At 39.9% G+C, this 19,772-nt stretch overlaps 1 protein-coding gene across 3 annotated transcripts in view; it reads right to left on the bottom strand.

Moving 5' to 3' along the window:
* The window catches only part of TTC17 (tetratricopeptide repeat domain 17), a 108,846-nt gene that overhangs the window by 40,176 nt on the left and 48,898 nt on the right, over positions 1-19,772 (bottom strand). For all 3 annotated transcript variants that reach the window (XM_089521470.1, XM_089521471.1, XM_089521469.1), the window contains exon 17: positions 3,635-3,802. In XM_089521470.1, coding sequence (XP_089377596.1) covers positions 3,635-3,802 — 168 coding nt within the window. The remainder of the gene's footprint in view (positions 1-3,634; positions 3,803-19,772) is intronic.

The raw sequence follows: 19,772 nt of genomic DNA, 5'->3' as shown, positions 1-19,772 counted from the left end.
TAAGCACAGACATGTAATTCTCACATACCAAAAGGTTTCAATATTTCTGGGTGCATAATTGCAATTTATTTCCACTGTGTTTTTTTTCCTTTTGTAGAAACAAGTACTTTGGGCCGAATAAAGCTTCTTTTTAAAAACTGATTTCTGAAACACTTTTTTGAAAAAAATGATAGGCAACATTCTGAAATCTGGAATTCTGTCCTTTTCTGTTTTGAAGAAAAACAAACCCGAAATATTCCCCTACATGCCTGCCCTCAAATCACATGACAGACTGAGATACGTCTATCTGTCTGTATGACTGAGAGAGAGACTCAGTAATAGACAAAGGTGGAAGTTTAGAACCTAAATGGTATTAAAAATGTATTCATCTCGTATTGAAGCTCATGGGCCACTGTGTAGTGGATTCCATTAAGGTCCTCTAAAAAATACCTCATTCAAAAGCAGCTGCATGCTTCATTTTTAAAACGTAATGAAAACTCTAAGAAGTTTCCATTATTTGAAGAGAGCAGCAGTTCCAGAAATAAAAGCACTTTATTAAAATATGTAAGTGAAGAGGATTACACACAGAGAGATTGTTCATAGTAGATCTCAAGCTGGCTGAAATAGAAAGGGATTGTGTAGCCTTGCCATCCCTACTGGAGCAGGAGAGAATATTAAGGACAATGTGCACTGTTTCAATGTAAACTGGCCAACTGCTAATTTGTTCAGTTGGAATAGAATAGGAGCTAATTCGCTCCTGTTCCTCAGACAGAAAAATTATGTCTGTTAAACATTTCATGGTCTGCTCTTATGAATTCTCTTTTTTCCCTCCTTTTTAATCTTAAAATAATAACTCCAAAATTATCATATTTAGTTAAAAGGATGAATTAGGATAAGGCATAGGAAATTCTTAAGAACAAACTTATAAGCAATGTGAGAGGTAGAGATAAATTACCTATCAAGTTAAGACAACAGTGTCCAGGAAAGTTTATATTCTGCAATCAAGCCTTACAGGAGCCCTGATGGCACAGTAGTCAAACTCCTATATTGCAGTCACTCACTCACAAACCACAAGGTTGTGAGTTCAATACCAGCCAAGGGTTTTGGGTCGATTCAGCCTAGCATCCTTCCGTAGGTTGCTAAAATGAGTACCCAGGTTGTTGGGGGCAATTAGCTTACACTTTGTAAACCACTTAGTGCATCAGTAAGCAGTATAGAAATTGCTATTGCAGATGGGGGAAAAAGATTTGTTGTTGTTAACTGCCCTTGAGTTGGGCTCACTCATGGTGACCCTGTGGATGAGACATCTCCCAGATCCCATCGTCCACTTCTCTGCTTAGATCCTGCAAGTTCAGGCTTGTGAGCTCCCTAACCGAGTTTATCCAAATGGCGTGTGGTCTTCCTTTCTTTCTTTTGCCTTCTACCTTCTCTAGTATGATTGTGTTGTTGTTGTTGTTGTTGTTGTTATCATTGTCTTTTCTAGTGAGCCATGACTTCTCTTGATGTGGGCAAAGTACGACAGCCTCAGTTTTGTCATCTTTACTTCCAGGGAGAGTTCAGGCTTGATCTCTATGAGCATTCAAACTAAAATAAGTTGTACCAAAATAAGCAAAATTTGCATTCTTGCAGTATTCAGCATTTTGGCAAGATAGAGATAGACAGATAGATAGATAGATAGATAGATAGATAGATAGATAGATAGAGCGTCTGTCATCAGTAATGGACTGGATGAGAGCAAACAAATTAAAATTAAATCCAGACATGACAGAGGTGCTCCTGGTTAGTCAGAAGGTAGATCAGGGAATAGAGATACAGCTGGTGTTAGATGGGATTATACTCCCCCTGAAGATGCAGGTTCACAGTTTGGGGGTACTCCTGGACTCTGCTTTAAACCTGGAGGCCAAGGTCTCTGCAGTGACCAGGAGTGCTTTTGCGCATTTAAAACTTGTGCACCAACTGTGCCTGTTCATTGAAAAGCTAGAACTAACCTCAGTGGTACATGCCTTGATTACATCCCATTTGGACTACTGAAACATACTGGTACTCTACTTTGGGCTGCCTTTGAGAGTGTTCAGAAACTGCAGCTGGTCCAAAGAGCTGCAGTCCAAAGACTCAGGTTACAGAGAATGCTCCTGTTGAAACAGCTCCACTGGCTGTCAGTTTGTTTCCAGACCCAATTCAAAGTACTGGTTATGACCTATAAAGCCCTACACGACTCAGATCCTGGCTATTTGGCAGATCGTATCTCCCTGTATAAGCCAGTTTGGGCTCTGAGATCCTCAGGAGAAGTCCTTCTTAGTCTGACTCCCATCACAAGCACAGTTGGTAGAGACATGAGAGAGCCTTCTCAGTGGCTGCCCATAAAATGTGGAACTCCCTTCCCAGGGAGGCCAGAATGGCCCCTTCCTTGGTGTCCTTCTGCCGGCAAGTTAAAACCTTCTTATGCAGACAGGCTTTTAAAAACAGAATGTTTTTAAAGAGTGGGTTGGGATGTTGTAGTGTTTTAAAGTGTTTTAAACAGTTTTATCATTTTTAACTGTGCTTTATTCTTTTAACAAGCAATCTATTTTAATATTGTAATAATTTAATATTATTTTAATGTATCACTTTTCTATGTTTTTAATTATACTGTTCTTTTAATACTGTGAGCCACTAGTCAAAGTTGTATAGTTAAGTTTCAAAAGTCACAACATGGATATTTGACTAGCTGGAAAATAAAACAAGAGAAATGCCATGAAAATATGACTGGAAATAAAATAAGTTTCTTTCCAACCTTTAGTCTAAAACAAAAACAAGAATAGTCTGCTTCAGCTACCAGCTGCACTGGGGCTGGAAGTTAAAGAGAATTACATTCTGGCTTTTGCTCCTGGTTAAGGGACCAAGAAAACTGGGAGACTGCAGTACCTTACTTCATGGCAAGGGAGTGACCGCATAGTTCTGTCCATTTGTCAGAGAATGAACAGCAGCAGAGAGTTTGTTTTGCTCTCAGCTGCCAGAAAGAGCATTCCGCCCTGCAATTGTACAACTGAAAAGGAAAATGCTCTGGTTCTCACTAACAGTAAGAGGCCTTAGGGTTAAGTTTGTGTGTGTGTGAGAAAGTTTTAATTTGCAGCAATCCTTGGAAGTCACATTGAGAATCATTTGATTTAGAGGTAGCAAGGATATCTTCAAATCAAACAAAAACTTGAAGAAACTGCCTAATAGAAAACCAAGAATGCTGTAGGTTAGTTATCAAGTGGCTAGTAAGAAACTTTTATCTATAATTTGTATGCTGCTTTTCGACACTGAAATCTGCTTTTTCTTAATTACAGTTAATTTTAAAAGTAGTTCAGACCCCTTTGCTTGTAAAATATACTGTAGATGCTCTCTGAGGATAGAAATTAGTTTGGGAAGCTAACTGTATATTTGGCCTCTTAACTATAGGTAAGACATCACATCACTGTTAGCTATGTACATAAATCTGTAGGAAGCATAGCCTAGGATTAGATGCCAAAGACTTATGAACAAACAGAGGAGGGAAGTGCATGCGAATATGTGAAGATAACATAAGTAATATACTGATTTGGCTGGGTAAAAAACATAAAGCCATTGTTCTGGGAAAAACAAGAGAAAGCTAATCTCCTTTACTGTCCCTGTTGTTCCAGTATGCACTTACTCTCTAATGTCAAAGGAGATGGATCCCTTGTGGAGCTATGAATAAGATCTGTTGAATCATCTGTGGCTGCCTCAATATTTTCCTCCATTAATATGATTTCAGAATCCTGTATGTCAAAGTACTTCTGTTTGGTATGGCTGTCATCTTGACCCTTCTCGTGACACTGGCCTGTAAGACACACAAAAATGTAGACATAGTTTGGAATATTGTCTGAAAATTGAATGTCAATTTAATTCAGTGTTAATAACATTGATTGTTGAAAATTGGTCAATGTGTTAAACTATCATTATTAATTCACTATTTGAATCCCAGGACAGAATGTGGGATTTACAGTGAATGGCATGGAGGGACACATTTTGTTACTGTCATCTTCAAAAGTGCTCTTTTTATTGTTATAAGATTGCTTTCCCTGACCTGGAATTCCCACCCCCCACCTGCCATAAGCCCACAGTGCAGTTTGTTGGTGGGTGAGGTTGAGACTTCCATGCAGCTAGAAACTGCTAAATTGGGAAATGCTATCCTGAGGTACAGAATCTCACAGCCTGCTCAATTAATTTTTGTCTCTGTTCTGCAGTTCTCTTCCCTTCTCTTCACGCAGCCACTGTCAACACACACACTGTTCATTTGCCATTCAAGTATTTTGCTTGTTAAAAGATAATAAAGAATGATGTTAAAAGTTAATATGGAATGATGTGTTAATTTCAGCTACAGGACACTGAACCACTGCAGGTAGAAAAATAAGTGACTAGTATAAAAATAAATCAGTGAATCAAGGAAGAAGAATTCTTAATGAAAATGAATAATTGTATTTTCTCTTCCTCTCTGCTTACTATCAAAAATGTGATCTGCAGAGATCAATGGTAAATCACATATTTTCATCATTTAATTCAATGGGACTTATTTCTGAGTTTTATTTTTTAAAACAGAAGGAAGACACAAGGCAGGGTGGGAAGGCATGAATTTACATAGGTCTATTTTTTGTCTCCAAGCTCTGACCTTATCAAATCCATCAGTATTTGTGATCTGCTGTAGAAGCAGGTGGGTGAAAAGAAGTAGTGGTGCAGGGGGTGGGAGGAGATAGAGAAGACAAGAGACAAAGGAATTTTTGTTTGTATGGGGGGGGGGGGATTGAGGAAAACTTTCTACCAAATTATCCAGGTGTTTAGCACTGTGTAAGCAACAGTTAACACACTACAGAATTACAAATGGGTTCATATCAGCTCAACCAAAATAATGTATAATATTGTTTATTATGGAGCAATATACAATTATAACCAGATACAGTCAATAGAGAAAGACTGAAAAGAGTAATAATGAAATCCACAGAAATGGGTGTTGGAATCAGCTTCTTAGGTGTAGCAGGCCAGACATACTGTAAGAGCTGTGACTACTTGAAGGATAAGGAAATATAACATTCCCCCATTCCATTCCATAACTAAGTCTCCCCCCTGCTCCCCATTCTTCTTCAATTGCTCCCTGTCCCATTCTTAAACTGCTTCCTAGATGTTTTTTGGCTGAATTTCCAGAACTTTTTCTGTTTCAACTACTCTGAAAGATAGTCATATCACAGCAAGCAAATTAACATGCCTAGCAAGGGATGTGATGCATGTCCTCCAATCCTATCCTTAGCCATTCCTGACTTTCCAAATCTGCCAAATGAAGACCAACCCCCACCAATTCTAATATGCTACAAATAATGAACTCATTGAAATATAAGATTAACTCCAGCATTAATGAGGGAACTGGGTGAGTTAAGCCATATTAAGAAAAATAACAACCCCTAATGTCTTAGCATCTTAACAAACTAGTAACTGCTTATCTCCAAACCCTGGATGCAGATGTGACTCCTGCAGGGCAACACCTTCTATATTGCCACTAAACTATTGATATACACAAGTATAAATGCTATAAAATCAATGGAAGCCCAGAAGTAGCACTGTTTGCCAGATAAAGCCTTCAGTAGTTTTTATATGACAAAAATACTAGCAGATGAAAAACAAAATTAATCTTGTTATGGGTAACAATTTTGAGATGTTAACAGAAATACTCCTTTTAAAATTCTATTTTTGTTTATTCAAAAGTAAACACCAATAAGTTCAATGGGACTTATTCTTATTTGCAGCCTAAAACTTTAATACATTTCGGGTTGTAAAAGAACTTCAAATTTACAACATGTAGTTAATCTGTGGTTCGAGAAAGATGACAAATTTACTGATTTAATTTTACAGTTAAAAATTCTTGGTATTGAAATGTAAAGTATGTCTTTGGCCTATTGGTGAAATAACTTCCAGTCCTTTGGAAACACTGCAGAGTCTGCCCTAAATACAAACAAATCACATTTGTATATTACATTGAAGTGGAATTTCAACACCAAGCTTAGAATGGTCAATGACTTTTTCCTGTCCTTTATTTCTTTTGTAGTATGAATATTGTTTTCTATGCTCACTTTGTCTGGAACTGTCTGATCAGCATGCATATTTTGGTGGGATGTGCTGACTGAAACGAACACAGGTCAAAGAGGACATCTCTGTTCTGCACATGGAATACTGCATAGTCAGGATTCTGTAATTCTTAATTGACTTTAATAGATTTTCTAAAAATCAGTTTGGTTGAAAACCAGCTTAGAACTGTAATTAATTAAATAATGTGATTTAATTTGGAGAAGTATACACTGTGAAGGATACTTTCTGAGCTAAGAAACTTTGAGGTCCTCTGTAACTCTATAGGAAATACGTCAGCCAAGTCTACTGCTGCCCTTTTAAGGTTAAATGTTACAACAAACCCCATCAAAAAGGCACTGGCCTGGTAATCAGAAACCAATACCTAAGCAAGAGTACAACAACCACTTGACTGCATTCATATATGCAAATATATGAATGTCAGCTCTCCTCTGACATAAAGCAAACTGCTTTTGAAAGTATTTGTGCACTAGTGGGATGTGTGCTTTTCTCCCTGTCAGATGTCCTTCTAGAAGATGTAACCATTGCCTGTACTGAAATCTGAAGGAGTGAGGATTCAGCATCTCATATCCAGCAGGTCAGAGAACCAGCATGGTTTAGTGGTTTGGGCAATGGACTAGAATTCTCGAGATCAGGGTTCAGATCCCCACTCAGCCATGGAAACCCACTGGGTGACTTTAGGTAAATCACATTCTCTTAGTCTCAGAGGAAGGCATAGGCAACCCCCCCAACAACAAAACACTATTGCCAACAAAACAGTGATACCACAACATCAACTGCTCCTACAGCCCTGAATTCAAGTTCCTAAACTTTCGAACTTTCGAACACAATGAAAGGGGAATGATACAGATGTTTCTTCACCACCATGTCATCCTCACATGTGGGGTCATACTTACCAGTTTTTCCTGGTGTGCATGCCTCCTGAAGTGGCATGTTGGTGTTTGCAAAGCGTCCACACACACACATTTCTGCATTGAAGGATTATTATTGAGGAGAAATTGGAAAACAGTAGGCAAAAAGGGGGGAAAAACAGAGGAAAGACAATCTCAGCAAAACATTAGCCTCGAGAAAGTGCCACAATTCTAGTAGCGCCCCCTTTATGGTTGCTTGTGGAAGAAACATTTCAATCCCCTTTCCTTCCCTTCTTCATAAGGAGGGGAGGGGGCTGAGATGGGAGAAGGAGGGAGAGAAAGAAAGAGCAGGAAGGTGGACAAGCAGGCAAGCAAGCAAAAGGTCTGGTCACCCTCCTCACCATGATAGTAGTAATTGGGAGTATGGAAGGTTGGTGTCACCAGCCAAAACTCTGTGGTAACTGACAGTGATTTGCAGGGCAGTGTCTTCTGCTGCAGTCCTAGAAGCCTAACTTTATGGTCACTTGTGGAAAGGAGGAGGAGGAGGAGAGAGAAAAAAGCAAAGGCTTGCTAGCTGTTCCTGCAGTGGAACGACTATGTGACAGGAGCGAAGGCAATGGCTAGTTAGCTGGGCCTGTGTGTTGCCATTCAGTATGTTCCAGCCTCAAACTGCTGGGAAGAAGAAAAAGAAAGAGAAGGTTTAATGGAGGATGTAACTGTTATTCAGTGTTCTGGTATTATTATTATTATTATTATTATTATTATTAGGCTTTTAAATCTTAAGTTACATCTTGGGGGATCCATGACAAGAAAAGATATTTAAAGAGGATCCCTGGTAAAGAAAAGATGATGGGAATCACTGGGCTACACACTGCTGCTTGGGGAAGGACCACTACTACTACTACTACTAATAATAATAATAATAATAATAATAGAACCAAAAGATATTCAGCCATAGGTAGGGATTCTGCTCAAGTCAGAATGGAGATCCTATATGAATTTATTTTTACAAAGTTGCTTAAGAAAAGAATAACAGAACAGCCAAATTTCATACACTTTTAAAAATACTTGCTATCCAATTAAGTTTGTTGTGGTGTTCTCTCCCCACTTCAAGTGCTGCATCGAAGCTTCATATTTTCTTTCCATACTCCTCTCTTCTCTCCCCCACATTAAAATTTAATTGGTTTCATATTTTAAATCTCTGCAATATGCATAGGGCTTCATGTGTAATTTATAAGAAATAGCGAGCACAAGACCCTGATGCTGAAATTAGTCCTCATCACTGACATCTGATCTAGACTGATTTTGAAATATATTTGGTGCATTCTATGAATGTGATCCCCTTCAGTACAGAAAACTTTGGTCACCTTCACATTCTGATAACATATGAGCATAAATATTATAGAGAAAACCCCAGAATTCTAAAAGCAACATTACAGAAAAGAATTAAGGGAGCCCAGAGCATGAAAAAGTAACAAAATTCATGAAGAATTAAATTCACATCCTTTAAATTTTTAAAATTTAAAATGAAATGCATGGCTACAGTGGCCAGCTAGACTGGGACTGAAGCTCTGCTATACTTAAAATGTAAAGCAACTTTAGATTTAGCTGCCTCACACAAAGTGGCTAGTTGAATAATGAAGAGCCACTTCTAGGTCTTACCATGCAGGTCTAACATCATGAGATCTCTACTACTGGAAGTCTGATGCTTAATAAGAGTATGTACCATACTAATTATACCAAATTGGGACTCAATTTAGTAACAGTTAAGAGGGAATTCAGATCACAAACTGAAAATTATTCAGCATCACAACACCACTGCAATCAATAGCAAGTACATTTCTATATCACTTTTCAGTGCACTTAAGCACTCCCTAAGCAGTTTACAATGTGTAAGCTAACTGCCCCCAACAAGCTGGGTACTCATTTTAGCAACCTAAGGAAGGATGCAAGGCTGAATCGACCCAGGAGCCCTGCCTGAGATTGAATCCACAACCTTGTTACTGGAGCCCTGCCTGGGATTGAATCCACACTGGTTACTAGAGTATGTACAACCGTTTCTAGGTCTCGCTGCTCCAGGTAGGGATGCAACTGGCGTTATCAGCCGAAGCTGATAGCAGGTGCTCCTGGCTGTCACGTCATTCTGAGAGGACAGATGAAGCGATGAATCCAGGAGCACCCCCAAGCTGCGGACGCAGTACTTCAGGGGAAGTGCGACCCCATCTAAGACTGGTGAACTTATCTCCATGCCTGAATTGGGGTTACCTATCACATGTACCTCTGTTTTATCTGGATTCAGCTTAAGTCTATTTTCCCTCATCCAATCCATTACTGACCTCAAGCAGTCATTCAGTGGAGAGATGCCCTCCTTGGTCGCTGTAACAGTCCGAGACATAGAGAAGTAAATTTGGGTGGCATCAGCATACTGATAACACCCCGCCCCATGTCTTCGGATGATCTCACCCAGCGACTTCATGTAAATGTTAAATAGCATTGGCGACAGTATTGCGCCTTGAGGGACGCCCGATTTGAGCTCCCTCTTAGCCGAATAGCTGTCGCCAAGTGACACCATCTGAAACCTTCCCAAGAGATAGGACCAGAACCACTGTAAAGCAGTGCCTCCAATTCCCAACTCTCTCAGGTGTTCTAGAAGGATTCCATGGTCTATGGTATCGAAGGCCCCTGAGAGGTCCAAGAGCACCAACAGGGCCACACTTCCCCTGTCGATGCACAGACAGAGATCATCGACCAAGGTGGCCAGGGCAGTCTCAACTCCGTATCCTGAACTGAAGCCAGTTTGAAATGGATCAAGATAATCGGTGTCATCCCAGACTACTTGGAGCTGGTTTGCAACTGCCCTCTCGATCACCTTACCCAGAAAGGGAAGTAGAGATACTGGTCAATAATTTTTTGTTACAGGGGATCAAGGGAAGGTTTCTTTAGAATGGGTTTTACCACTGCCAATTTCAGTGTGGTCTTGGAACCAAACCCTAGCAGATTCCAAGGACTTTGTGTACTTTGCCCTTCTACATGTTGTGATGTCAACTATGAGCACACCTGTCCAGCTTGCTGAATAACAGAGATTATAGGAGTCATACAACCAGGTGCAGGCATGCAGCCTCTGGTTCCCATTTTTGTAGCCTCTGAAGCCCCTTACCATTTCTCCAAAGCCCTCAATAATAAAAAAATCAGTACAATTTTAGCCCCCAAACCACACAGAAAATCCTTCAAATGAATGAATACAGACCAAAATACGTACACCCACAAGCATTTAAAACCCCATTCTACCCCTCAAATATCTGTATTCCTTCTTAAAATGGAGACAGCAATATCCATTCCTGTCATCATATTGAGAGGGACTGCAAAAGAAAATGGGAGGTATTTAAGCTTGCTGTGTGGTTTGGAAGCTAGCCAGTGTCCCCATGCAACTGCCCATCCCTGCTCTAAAACATCTGGCAAGAAATTTTCCCCCATATTTATCCCTTGCTTCCCAAAATTTCATGGCAGAGGGAGACTAACTGCTCCTTCACTGACTAGGGAAGGAAGTGCTGCTCCAGAGCTTTCTTTGTTCCTTCTTCCTCATTACTTTTTATTTTTATTATGTCTCTTTGACTGTATGCTGGTGGCCAGGGAGTGTGCAAAATAAATTTTAGGTGATTTATAAACATTTAAGTAATCAAGAAATGACAAATCATCAAGGAGAACAGACATGCTCTTTGGTTAGGAAAGGTTTGAAGTATCTGAGTATATATATCTTTAAGAAAAAAGGCATGCATTTATAAATGTTAATATGATTATTGAAAAGGTGAAGCACTGCTCTTCACTGAGATCCAGAAAAAGACAAAGGCAGCAGATTTGAATTAAACGGAGGCTGACTCATATGCATACACTTTATTTGACTACCATGCACTTCATGTAGCAAAACTTTATACTATTGAAAAGCTTTCCATTTGAGATACCAGTGGGTGACAAGGAAAATTGTATTGGGCTATCATTCTGGATTTTGTATTACATCTGTGATGACTCATTGAAACATGGAAGCCATTATTTTATGCTACAGTCACCAAGTGATCAATGTGCTGTTGTGAACCAGCCTATGATTGACACAGCAAGCCATTTGGGACATCAAACAGAACTTTAATTAGCAGTCTTGGGCCCGTTACAAACGGGCCGTTTTGTGCATGCAGAGCGCGCACTAGGGTTAGAAAGGGGCGGTGCTTCCGCACCCCCTAACCCTAGTGCGCGCTCCGCACGCACAAAATGGCGGCGGCTGTTCCACACGGCTGCCGCCATGAGGACGTCACGACCGCGCCGCCTCTATACGGGGCGGCGTGGAAGTGATGTCCTCGCTCCGCACCAGGGCGCTTAGTGCACCCTTAGCGCGGAGCAGGAAGGAGCTCCATTTCGGAGCTCCATCCTGGTTTGGTCCGCTGGGCACAGCCTTCACACGGCTGCGCCCAGTGGACCAAAGGAGAAAGGGGCCAAGCGCCCCCTTTCTCCTCCCCCTCGCCGCCGTGGGGTGTCCTTGGGGCGTGAAGCCCCAGGGACACCCCTTTTCAGGTTGCGGGGAAGCGGCGTTTTGCTGCTTCCCCGCAGCCTGAAAAGCGGCGGATCGGGGCCTCAGCGGCTGCCGTTCTAGCCTCTGAGGCCCTGATACACCAGGGAAAGGGGCGGGTATAGCCCGCCCCAAATGGGTGGTCTGTAACCCGCCTTAAAGAAGCTGAGTTAACACAAATTACTGTTTTAGGCCACAAATATAACCCCAACATTTAGGGTCTAACCTAAGGGCAGCATGTTTCTCTGATACTTGTAAATGCATGATTTTTGGCACCCTGTTTAAAGCTCATACCGGACAACCTCTGCGGTCCTTAAATAAAGGACATCCCTTACAATAAGGGACGCTTGGGAACCATAACTGTACAGTATGACTTTCCTTGCTTCTGCTCTCTACGTGATCCTCACAACACATCAATAACCTAAATTCTAGAAAAATAATGTAGTGAATGCTCTTCCTCAATTTATTTGAGCACAGCTCTGGAAAAATACAATAAGCCCCATTCAGAACTTGGGAAAAATAATTATTTGGACTACAACTTCCAGAGTCTCCCAGCCAGCAAGTTAGGGGAGATTCTGGAAGTAATAATTTTCCTAAGTTCTGACTCTAGCATAAAGTGACCAAAATTTATTTTGGTTTGATGCTCCAACAGATAGTTCATTATATACATTCCAACAAGATGGCCTCTGAGACAAGTCGATATTAAAACAGGGCTTCCCAGTGAGATTTGTTGTTAAGTTATTGTGCCCTTCTCACCCCAAATTGTGCTTAAGTGTGCAAACTGATTTACAGGACAAACTACAATAAAACATCTTTCTTTAACATATTTTATTTTATTTATTTATTTATTTATTTATTTATTTATTTATTTGCTGCCTTTCTCCTGTACTGGGAACCAAGGCAGCTCACCCATACAATTTAAAATTTTTAAAAATAATTTCATTTAAACTGTATAAAATTACATTAAAAAAGACAAAAGTTAAAAACATGAATAAACATGGCACATGCCCCAATAAGAAGCATCCCTGAGAGCAATTACCTATTAAAAGCCTATTTGAACAAAAACATTTTTGCCTACTGGCAAAAGAAAAACAGGTAAAGAGCTAGTTTAGCCTCCTGTGGAAGGGAGTTCCAGAGGTTGGGAGCAACCACTGAGAAGGCACTCCCTTGTGCGCTCACCAAGTGAGCCTGGGATGGTAATGGGACCAAGCAGAAGCCTTCCCTGATGTTCTTAAAGTTCTGGCAGGTTTGTATGGAGAGATAAGATCTTTCTGATAGTCTGGACCCAAGCAGTATAGTGAGATGTCTCCTACTGTGAGATTTCTTCTCCCCCACCCTTTCCAGTAATAGCTGCAGGAAAATACTGTATACAAACCAAGATCTGACCATTGTGTAATATGCTCTGTTCCCAGTGCACATAGCACTAAAAATTACCCTTATGAAATATAAACCATCATTAAATAAATCATGAAAAGAAAAACCAGGACAAATGTCTGTCTGTTAAATTCAAACAGTATGTGGCACAAAATGGGACATGTGTTTACAAAGCCCACCTTTTCAGAGAATCTAACAAGGCTGCTGGAAAAAAACACCACACAATCCCTTTAAAAATACACAACTGATTCATTAATAATAGGTAGGGTGGTGGCAGGACTGCTACATTAAAAGTCACCACACCCTGCTCCTTATCCTCTCTCGTCACTGGATACAACAGGATATTTCTCTTTGTGACGTGGATAGAGACCACAGTGTGTTCTCAGCAGTGTCTGGGAACGAGGCCCAACATGGAAGATAATTTTCTAAATTTAACTCTCCAACATCGTCAGCATAGAAGACTAGGAAACGCTATTTGCAATGCCTCTCAGGGTATTCTGATGCTACATATAGAGCAGCAGGCTACACGGTGTTGTGCCCTGAATTTCAATTAGTGCCTCAAAAATAACTTGATGTCCTTTAGAAGACACAGGAGGGTGAAAGGCATACACATTCAGAATGGTAGTGGCTTATTGTTGGCAAACTTCTTCAGTGTGAATGGCAACTTCTAGTCTTTATTTCAGCTGTTCTGCTTATTTTTTTGTGCACTAAATTATTTTTTAAATGAGCAAGCTATCCTAATGAAGAACCACTGTCCAGCCACTTCCAAAATATGTCCTGATATCGGCTTCTACATATGAACCTATTCTGCCTACAGAAACAAGAACAAGCCAGAGATATGGCGGCCAGGTAAGTTCCTATAAACTCTGCTAACATGGACCCATTCTGTTTGTTTTTTTAACAAAGTAACTTCTTGGCAATGGGCTGGATCCAGACTCAGAACTTTATCGCACAGGGCTTCAGCAAGGATGGAGAACGGTCCAAAAGGAGCCTGGCAGGGAACAGAACAAGTGGGGGAAGCATTTTACTGCACACACAAGTCCCCCACTCTTTCTGTTCCCCTCTCTTCCATTCCCAATCCGTCCCCAGAAGGGGCAATTTTTGAGAACTGTTTTGAACAGTTCTCAAAAATCACTCCCTCGAGAATGGATGGGAAACATAACGGAACGAGTGAGGGACTTGTGTGTGTGGTAAAATGTGTCCCCCACTCATCCCTCACTCGTTCCATTCCATTCTGAGAGCGGTCCTGTGTGATAAGGTTCTCAGTTATGTTTTATTCCCACATTGAAATCAACAAAGCTTGTTAATCATGATTACCATGTTGCACAGGGCATAAAACATGACCAACTTAGGTTGCCTTAATATATACACAGATATTTATTACCTCAACAGTATTCAGTTTCTCTTAAAAAGCCAAAGCAGAAAACTTAAAATAATTCTCCAGTTACATTATGGGGCCAGAATTAGAATACATTTCATGGCTCCCACACTGATCCCAGAGAGAGAAAAGGAGCTTCTTCAGAAGCTGTATTAAAAACTGACACAAAATTGAAAGTGCTAGGGCAGGGGTAGGCCACGTGTACAACCACAAATGAGCTACAAAGAACAGTTTACATGACAGACAGCTGCTACCAATGTGCATTTATCATCTTTTTAAAACAAATGTTTGCCCTTTATTTTCATAAATACAGTTGCACTTTTCCTAAAATGCTACATTTTGAACTGTCACATTCACACCTGCGAAGCTGTAATTTGGTCCTAAAAGTGTCATGAATTTTACTGAAAGTGAACTGAGAATATGGTGAATTTGGGCTTTTTTTCTATTTGCCTCATTTTTGATCAATAACTCCAGAAAGAAATAAGACCAGTCCTATGCATAGGACTAGAAAAGTAAAGTGTAATAATTAGTACATTTCACTGAACATAGCAGAAATGTCCCCTATAGCTGCTTTTAAAAGTTAATTTTGCTACATATTTAAAAGTTAATTTTGCTACATAATTTTGCTACATACAGGTTGAATATCCCTTAAATAGACTTCCAAAATCTGAAATACTCCAAAATGCAAGTTTGTCCACATGGATGGCTATGCTTTCTGATGGTTCAGTGTACACAAACACTGTTTCACATACAAATTTATTTAAAATATTATATAAAAATACCTCCAGACTATGATATAAGGTGTATATGAAACAGAAATAAATTTAATGTTTAAGATTGGGTCCCATTTCCAAGATGTCTCATTATGTATATGCAAATATTTAAAAATAAAATAAAATAAAAAACGCTTAAAAATCCAAAATACTTCTGGTCCCAAGCATTTCAGATAAGGGAGATCCAACCTGTAAGACTAGGAAAGGTTCTTGGCTACCTTTCCTAACTATGCTAGGACAGCACTTGCTGAACAGGAATCCTTCAGATGCATCTTACAGGAGTGCGGGATGAGATGTTTAAAACAGGGAGCCTATGCCAAAATCAGTGTTGTCAGGCTAGCTCCCTTTTCTTCAAAATTCTCAGCTTCAGAAGTCACCTTAAAACTTTTTTAGTGAAGAGTTTTAGGCAACTCCAATTGGTGTTCTCACGTTAATCTTTCACTTATTTCTTCAGTATGATATTGAGCTGTAGCCATTTTCAGTGCTTCCTTTAAAAAAAGCTTGAAACAAATGGGCTGCAGATACCTCACTCACACAAGCCCACCACAGTTGCCTTTCTGCCTCTTTGTTCCTCTTAAGTGAATACTAAATTGGATACAACAGCCTATATTTAGGAATGAAAGCTGTTTTTAAATTACTTAAGAATAAGTGAAATAGCATTTTGTGAGCTTTGCTAAGCACTTATTTTCAAGTGAGCTCTATATCATTTTCTTGTCATATTACACTTCTATGGAGAGCCAGTGTGATGCAGTAGTTGAGTCTTGTCTAGTACTCTGGAAGATGAGGGTTCAAAATCCTGTTCAGATGTGGATACCCAATGGGGGATCATGGGCAAGTCACAGCCTCTCATTTTCAAAAGAAGGCAATGGAAACCCCCTTCTGAAATAATCTGTCCAAGAAAAACCTGTAATAGGTTTGTTTCAGGCTCACCATAAATTGGAAACAATTTGAAGGTACAGAACAACTACATTTGTACAGTAGAAAACACCTTAGAAATAATAGGCTTTTGAAGGCACACATCATATCAACTTTGGAGTCTCCTTCCTTGGAGGTCTTTAAGCAGAGGCTGGATGGCCATCTGTCGGGGATGCTTTGATTTGGATTTCCTGCATGGCAGGGGGTTGGACTGCATGGCCCTTGTGGTCTCTTCCAACTCTATGATTCTATGATTTGTTAGAATTTGCCATTTACTGGTATTAAAACCTAGCTAAATGCTTTTTCTTTTTGTTCTACTCATTCATTAAATATGGGAGAAGATGAGGGTAACAATTTCTTCTAACAAAAAACTTGTAGAAAGCCTCACAGTTGAACTAGTCTTCATCATCTTTTTCAATATAACTAATGAAATATGAACCACAGACATATGGATGAAGCTTGTTTTCTAAACATAATTGCAACTGTTTTATAGTGTTAATTCCAGCCCTGACTCCTACCAACAGAAATGGTTCTCCCGGTAATGCTTTGGATGAGGGAAAACAAACTCAAATTGAATCCTTAAAAAATGGAGGTACTCACTATAGGAACCCCATAGCCGGGTTTGGAGATTTGCCAATCAGTCCTACACGGGGTCACACTTCCCATAAAGAACTGTGTTCGCAGCTTGGGAGTGCTCCTGGACTCATCCCTTCCGTTGTCATCCCAGATAGATGAGACGACCAGGAGCGCTTGTTATCAACTTCTTTGGTTGATACGCCAGCTGCAACCCTACCTGGGCCAAGGGGACTTAGAAGCGGTGGTACAGATGCTGGTAACCTCTCGTCTCGATTTCTGCAACACGCTCTACATGGGGGTACCCTTGTGTCAAGTTTGGAAGCTTCATTTAGTTCAAAATATGGCAGCCAGACTGGTCACTGGCAAGTCCAGGTTTGACCTTATAACACCTGTTGTAAAAGCTCTTCACTGGCTGCCAATCAGCTTCCAGGCACAGTACAAGGTGTTGTTTATTACCTTTAAAGCCCTACATGGCTTGGGTCCAGGCTACGTGTGGGAATGCCTCTCCCTATACAATCCACATCATACTCTCAGATCTTCTGGGAAGAATCGACTTCAGTCACAGAAGACCAGATTAGCTGTATCTTCCCAGAGGGTGTTCTTTTTTGCCACTCTGAAATTGGCGGATCTCTGAAACGACCTGCCAGAGGAGACCCATCTTATTGCCACCTTACGTGCCTTCAAGAAGGCTGTCAAGACAGATCTCTTCTGGCAGGCAGACTGACCTCCCGAAGAAAGATAGCCCCATCTGCCTTTAATAGTACATAACGGTCCATTCCATTATGATTAATTTATATTATTTTATTGATGTTGTTTTTAATTGTTGAATTTTCATAATTTTTAATGGGGGAGGGTTTGGGGTTATTGTAAACTTTGATTATGACTTTATATATTACTATGTTATAATCCCATCTCAATCCATAGGGAGAGGCAGGAAATATAAATAAATCATATTATGATTATGATGATGGAAAAAAGAAACAGCCTTCCTATTGATTATACCTACATTGATTTTGTGTCGCAGTAGACCAGGAACTGAATGATGGTCTTGGTAATTGTGGCTTCTGAGCATTATTAATTTTTCTTCATAACATAATTATGCAAATTTAAAAGACACAAAGTTATGGTACAGTAACTGATTTCTGTAATTTGAATTGACATCCTCACATACCAATGGCATATATATGTCTGTAGCTGGCTTCCACTCCACTAAATGCATCTAAGGAAGTAGACTGAAGTCTACGAAAGCTCATGCTGCCAATTTCTTTCTTTCAGTTAGTCTTAAAGGTGCTACAAGATCTCTCTATATACTGATTCTACAGACTAACATGATTATATCTTTGATTTCTTCTAGTCATATTACTGACTTTATTCCAACTTGAAATTTGGGGCTTCAAATTAAAACTTCCCCCCCAATTCTAAACATAGGTAATAATAGCTTTTAAAAACCTGTAAGATTCTTTAAAGTCCTCTTGTGCAGAAATGATGAAAAACTATATAAATGTCTAAATATATATGGTTGCCTCTCAGTTTTTGCGGGGGATCCGTTCTGCCCCCCCACCCCCCGTGAAAATGGAAAATTGCTGATATTCAAGCCCCATTGGCTGGAATGGTGGTGAGTATCTATGGGCATCCGTGGGCGCGCGCCATAGATAAACAATGCCTTATTTTGTTCCTCTCTGTTTGCTGCCTGCGAACGGGCAAGGGATGCAGATTTGAAGTCCTGAAAATGGATGGGTGACTGTAATATCTGAAAACAATTTTATGTTCAGACTGTTCTAGGTACTATTAGTATTTGAGGTATACTCTAATAATTGAACGCTTGATTTAATTCCTTTAAAAAGTTTTCTTTTGAAGCCAGTGAAATAACAATAATTAAGCAGAGTGTCCAATTCCCAGTGTTTCTTCTTTGCACCTGTAGAATAGCCCCCCCCCCCCAATAGAGCACCAGTATGGTGTAGCAGATTGAGAGTTGGACTACAGCTCTGGAGATAAGGATTAAAATTCTTGCTCTGCTATGAAACCCATTGGGTGACCTTGGGCAACTTCATATGCTCTCCACCTAAGAGAAAGGCAAAGGCAAACCCACTCTGAACAAATCTTGCCACGAAAAACCTGTGATAGGTTTGCCTTATGATGCAGCATGGACTATGACTTTGAAGATGAGGGTTTTATTCCCCACTTGGTCATGAAAACCCACTGGGTGACCTTGGGCAAGTCACACACTCTCAGCTCCAGAAAACTATGGTTAAGGTTATGGTTACCTTATGGTTAGAAACAAGTTTAAGGCATGCAACAACATGTTTGCTTTAGAGTAGCCATATATTTGAAGTTATTTGAAGACATACGACAATAAAGTTTAAAATCAAAAACCTGGATGAGCTGAAATTAAATCCAGTCTATTCCAGTGATGCGGACTGCATCAGGTGACACCCTGAGGGGGAAGGATGACACCACTGCTCCTCAAACATCTGTATTTTGGCAGAAATAGGCTGTGGCATTCATCTGTTTCCCTTTAAAATGCTTTAAGAAATGGTGGGAGTGGGGTGAAGCTCAGTGGGAGGAAAAAGGAGAGGGCCCCCAAAATTTTTAAATTAAAAATTAATTTTTTTAAAAAATATATTTTTGAAACTTTTTCTTTTTAGATTTTCTTTACATTTTAACCAAATTTTCACTATGCATATGTAAATACACTTAGGCTGTGCATATGATACTGTAATTTGAAGGTATAATTTTAATTTTGCTAGTTGTTTATGTCACAACTATTAGCATTACATTCAGTGGTTTATGGGAATTACGATTTACGAGTAACATTAGTGCAAAAAAGCATTACTAAGGATTCTTGGAGGCGGTCAGTGAGGGGGGGAGGCACCTTAAGTTACTGCACCAGGTGACACCAACCCTAGGGATGCTATTGGTCTATTCTATTAAATCACCTGAATTTAATTGCAGGAAACAGAGAAGAAATGTGCTCTGTGAAAAGCCAACACTGTACCTGCATGCCATAAGAGATCACCAGAAAGGATTTTTTAAAAGCTTAGTAGTGCTCAAAGTAGGTACAGATGTAGCTCCAAATGTTTTTAAAAACTTATTCTAGAAATAGATGATTTAAAGAATATATAAGACTGGGAATGAGTATGAACCTGTTCAAGTATGCACTGTGAAACTAAGAAAAAGCAGAACTAGAATGATAGATAATGAAAAACAGAACATGAACGCTTCAAGTTTAAGCAGGGTGGGGAAATTGATCCTTCATA

This window comes from Sceloporus occidentalis, unplaced genomic scaffold (genome assembly GCF_023333645.1).
Source record: "Sceloporus occidentalis isolate IW3139 unplaced genomic scaffold, rSceOcc1.0.p SCAF_4, whole genome shotgun sequence".
NCBI lineage: Eukaryota > Metazoa > Chordata > Lepidosauria > Squamata > Phrynosomatidae > Sceloporus > Sceloporus occidentalis.
Note: the sequence above shows the minus strand (reverse complement) of the source record. Positions and strands in the feature narration are given on the sequence as shown.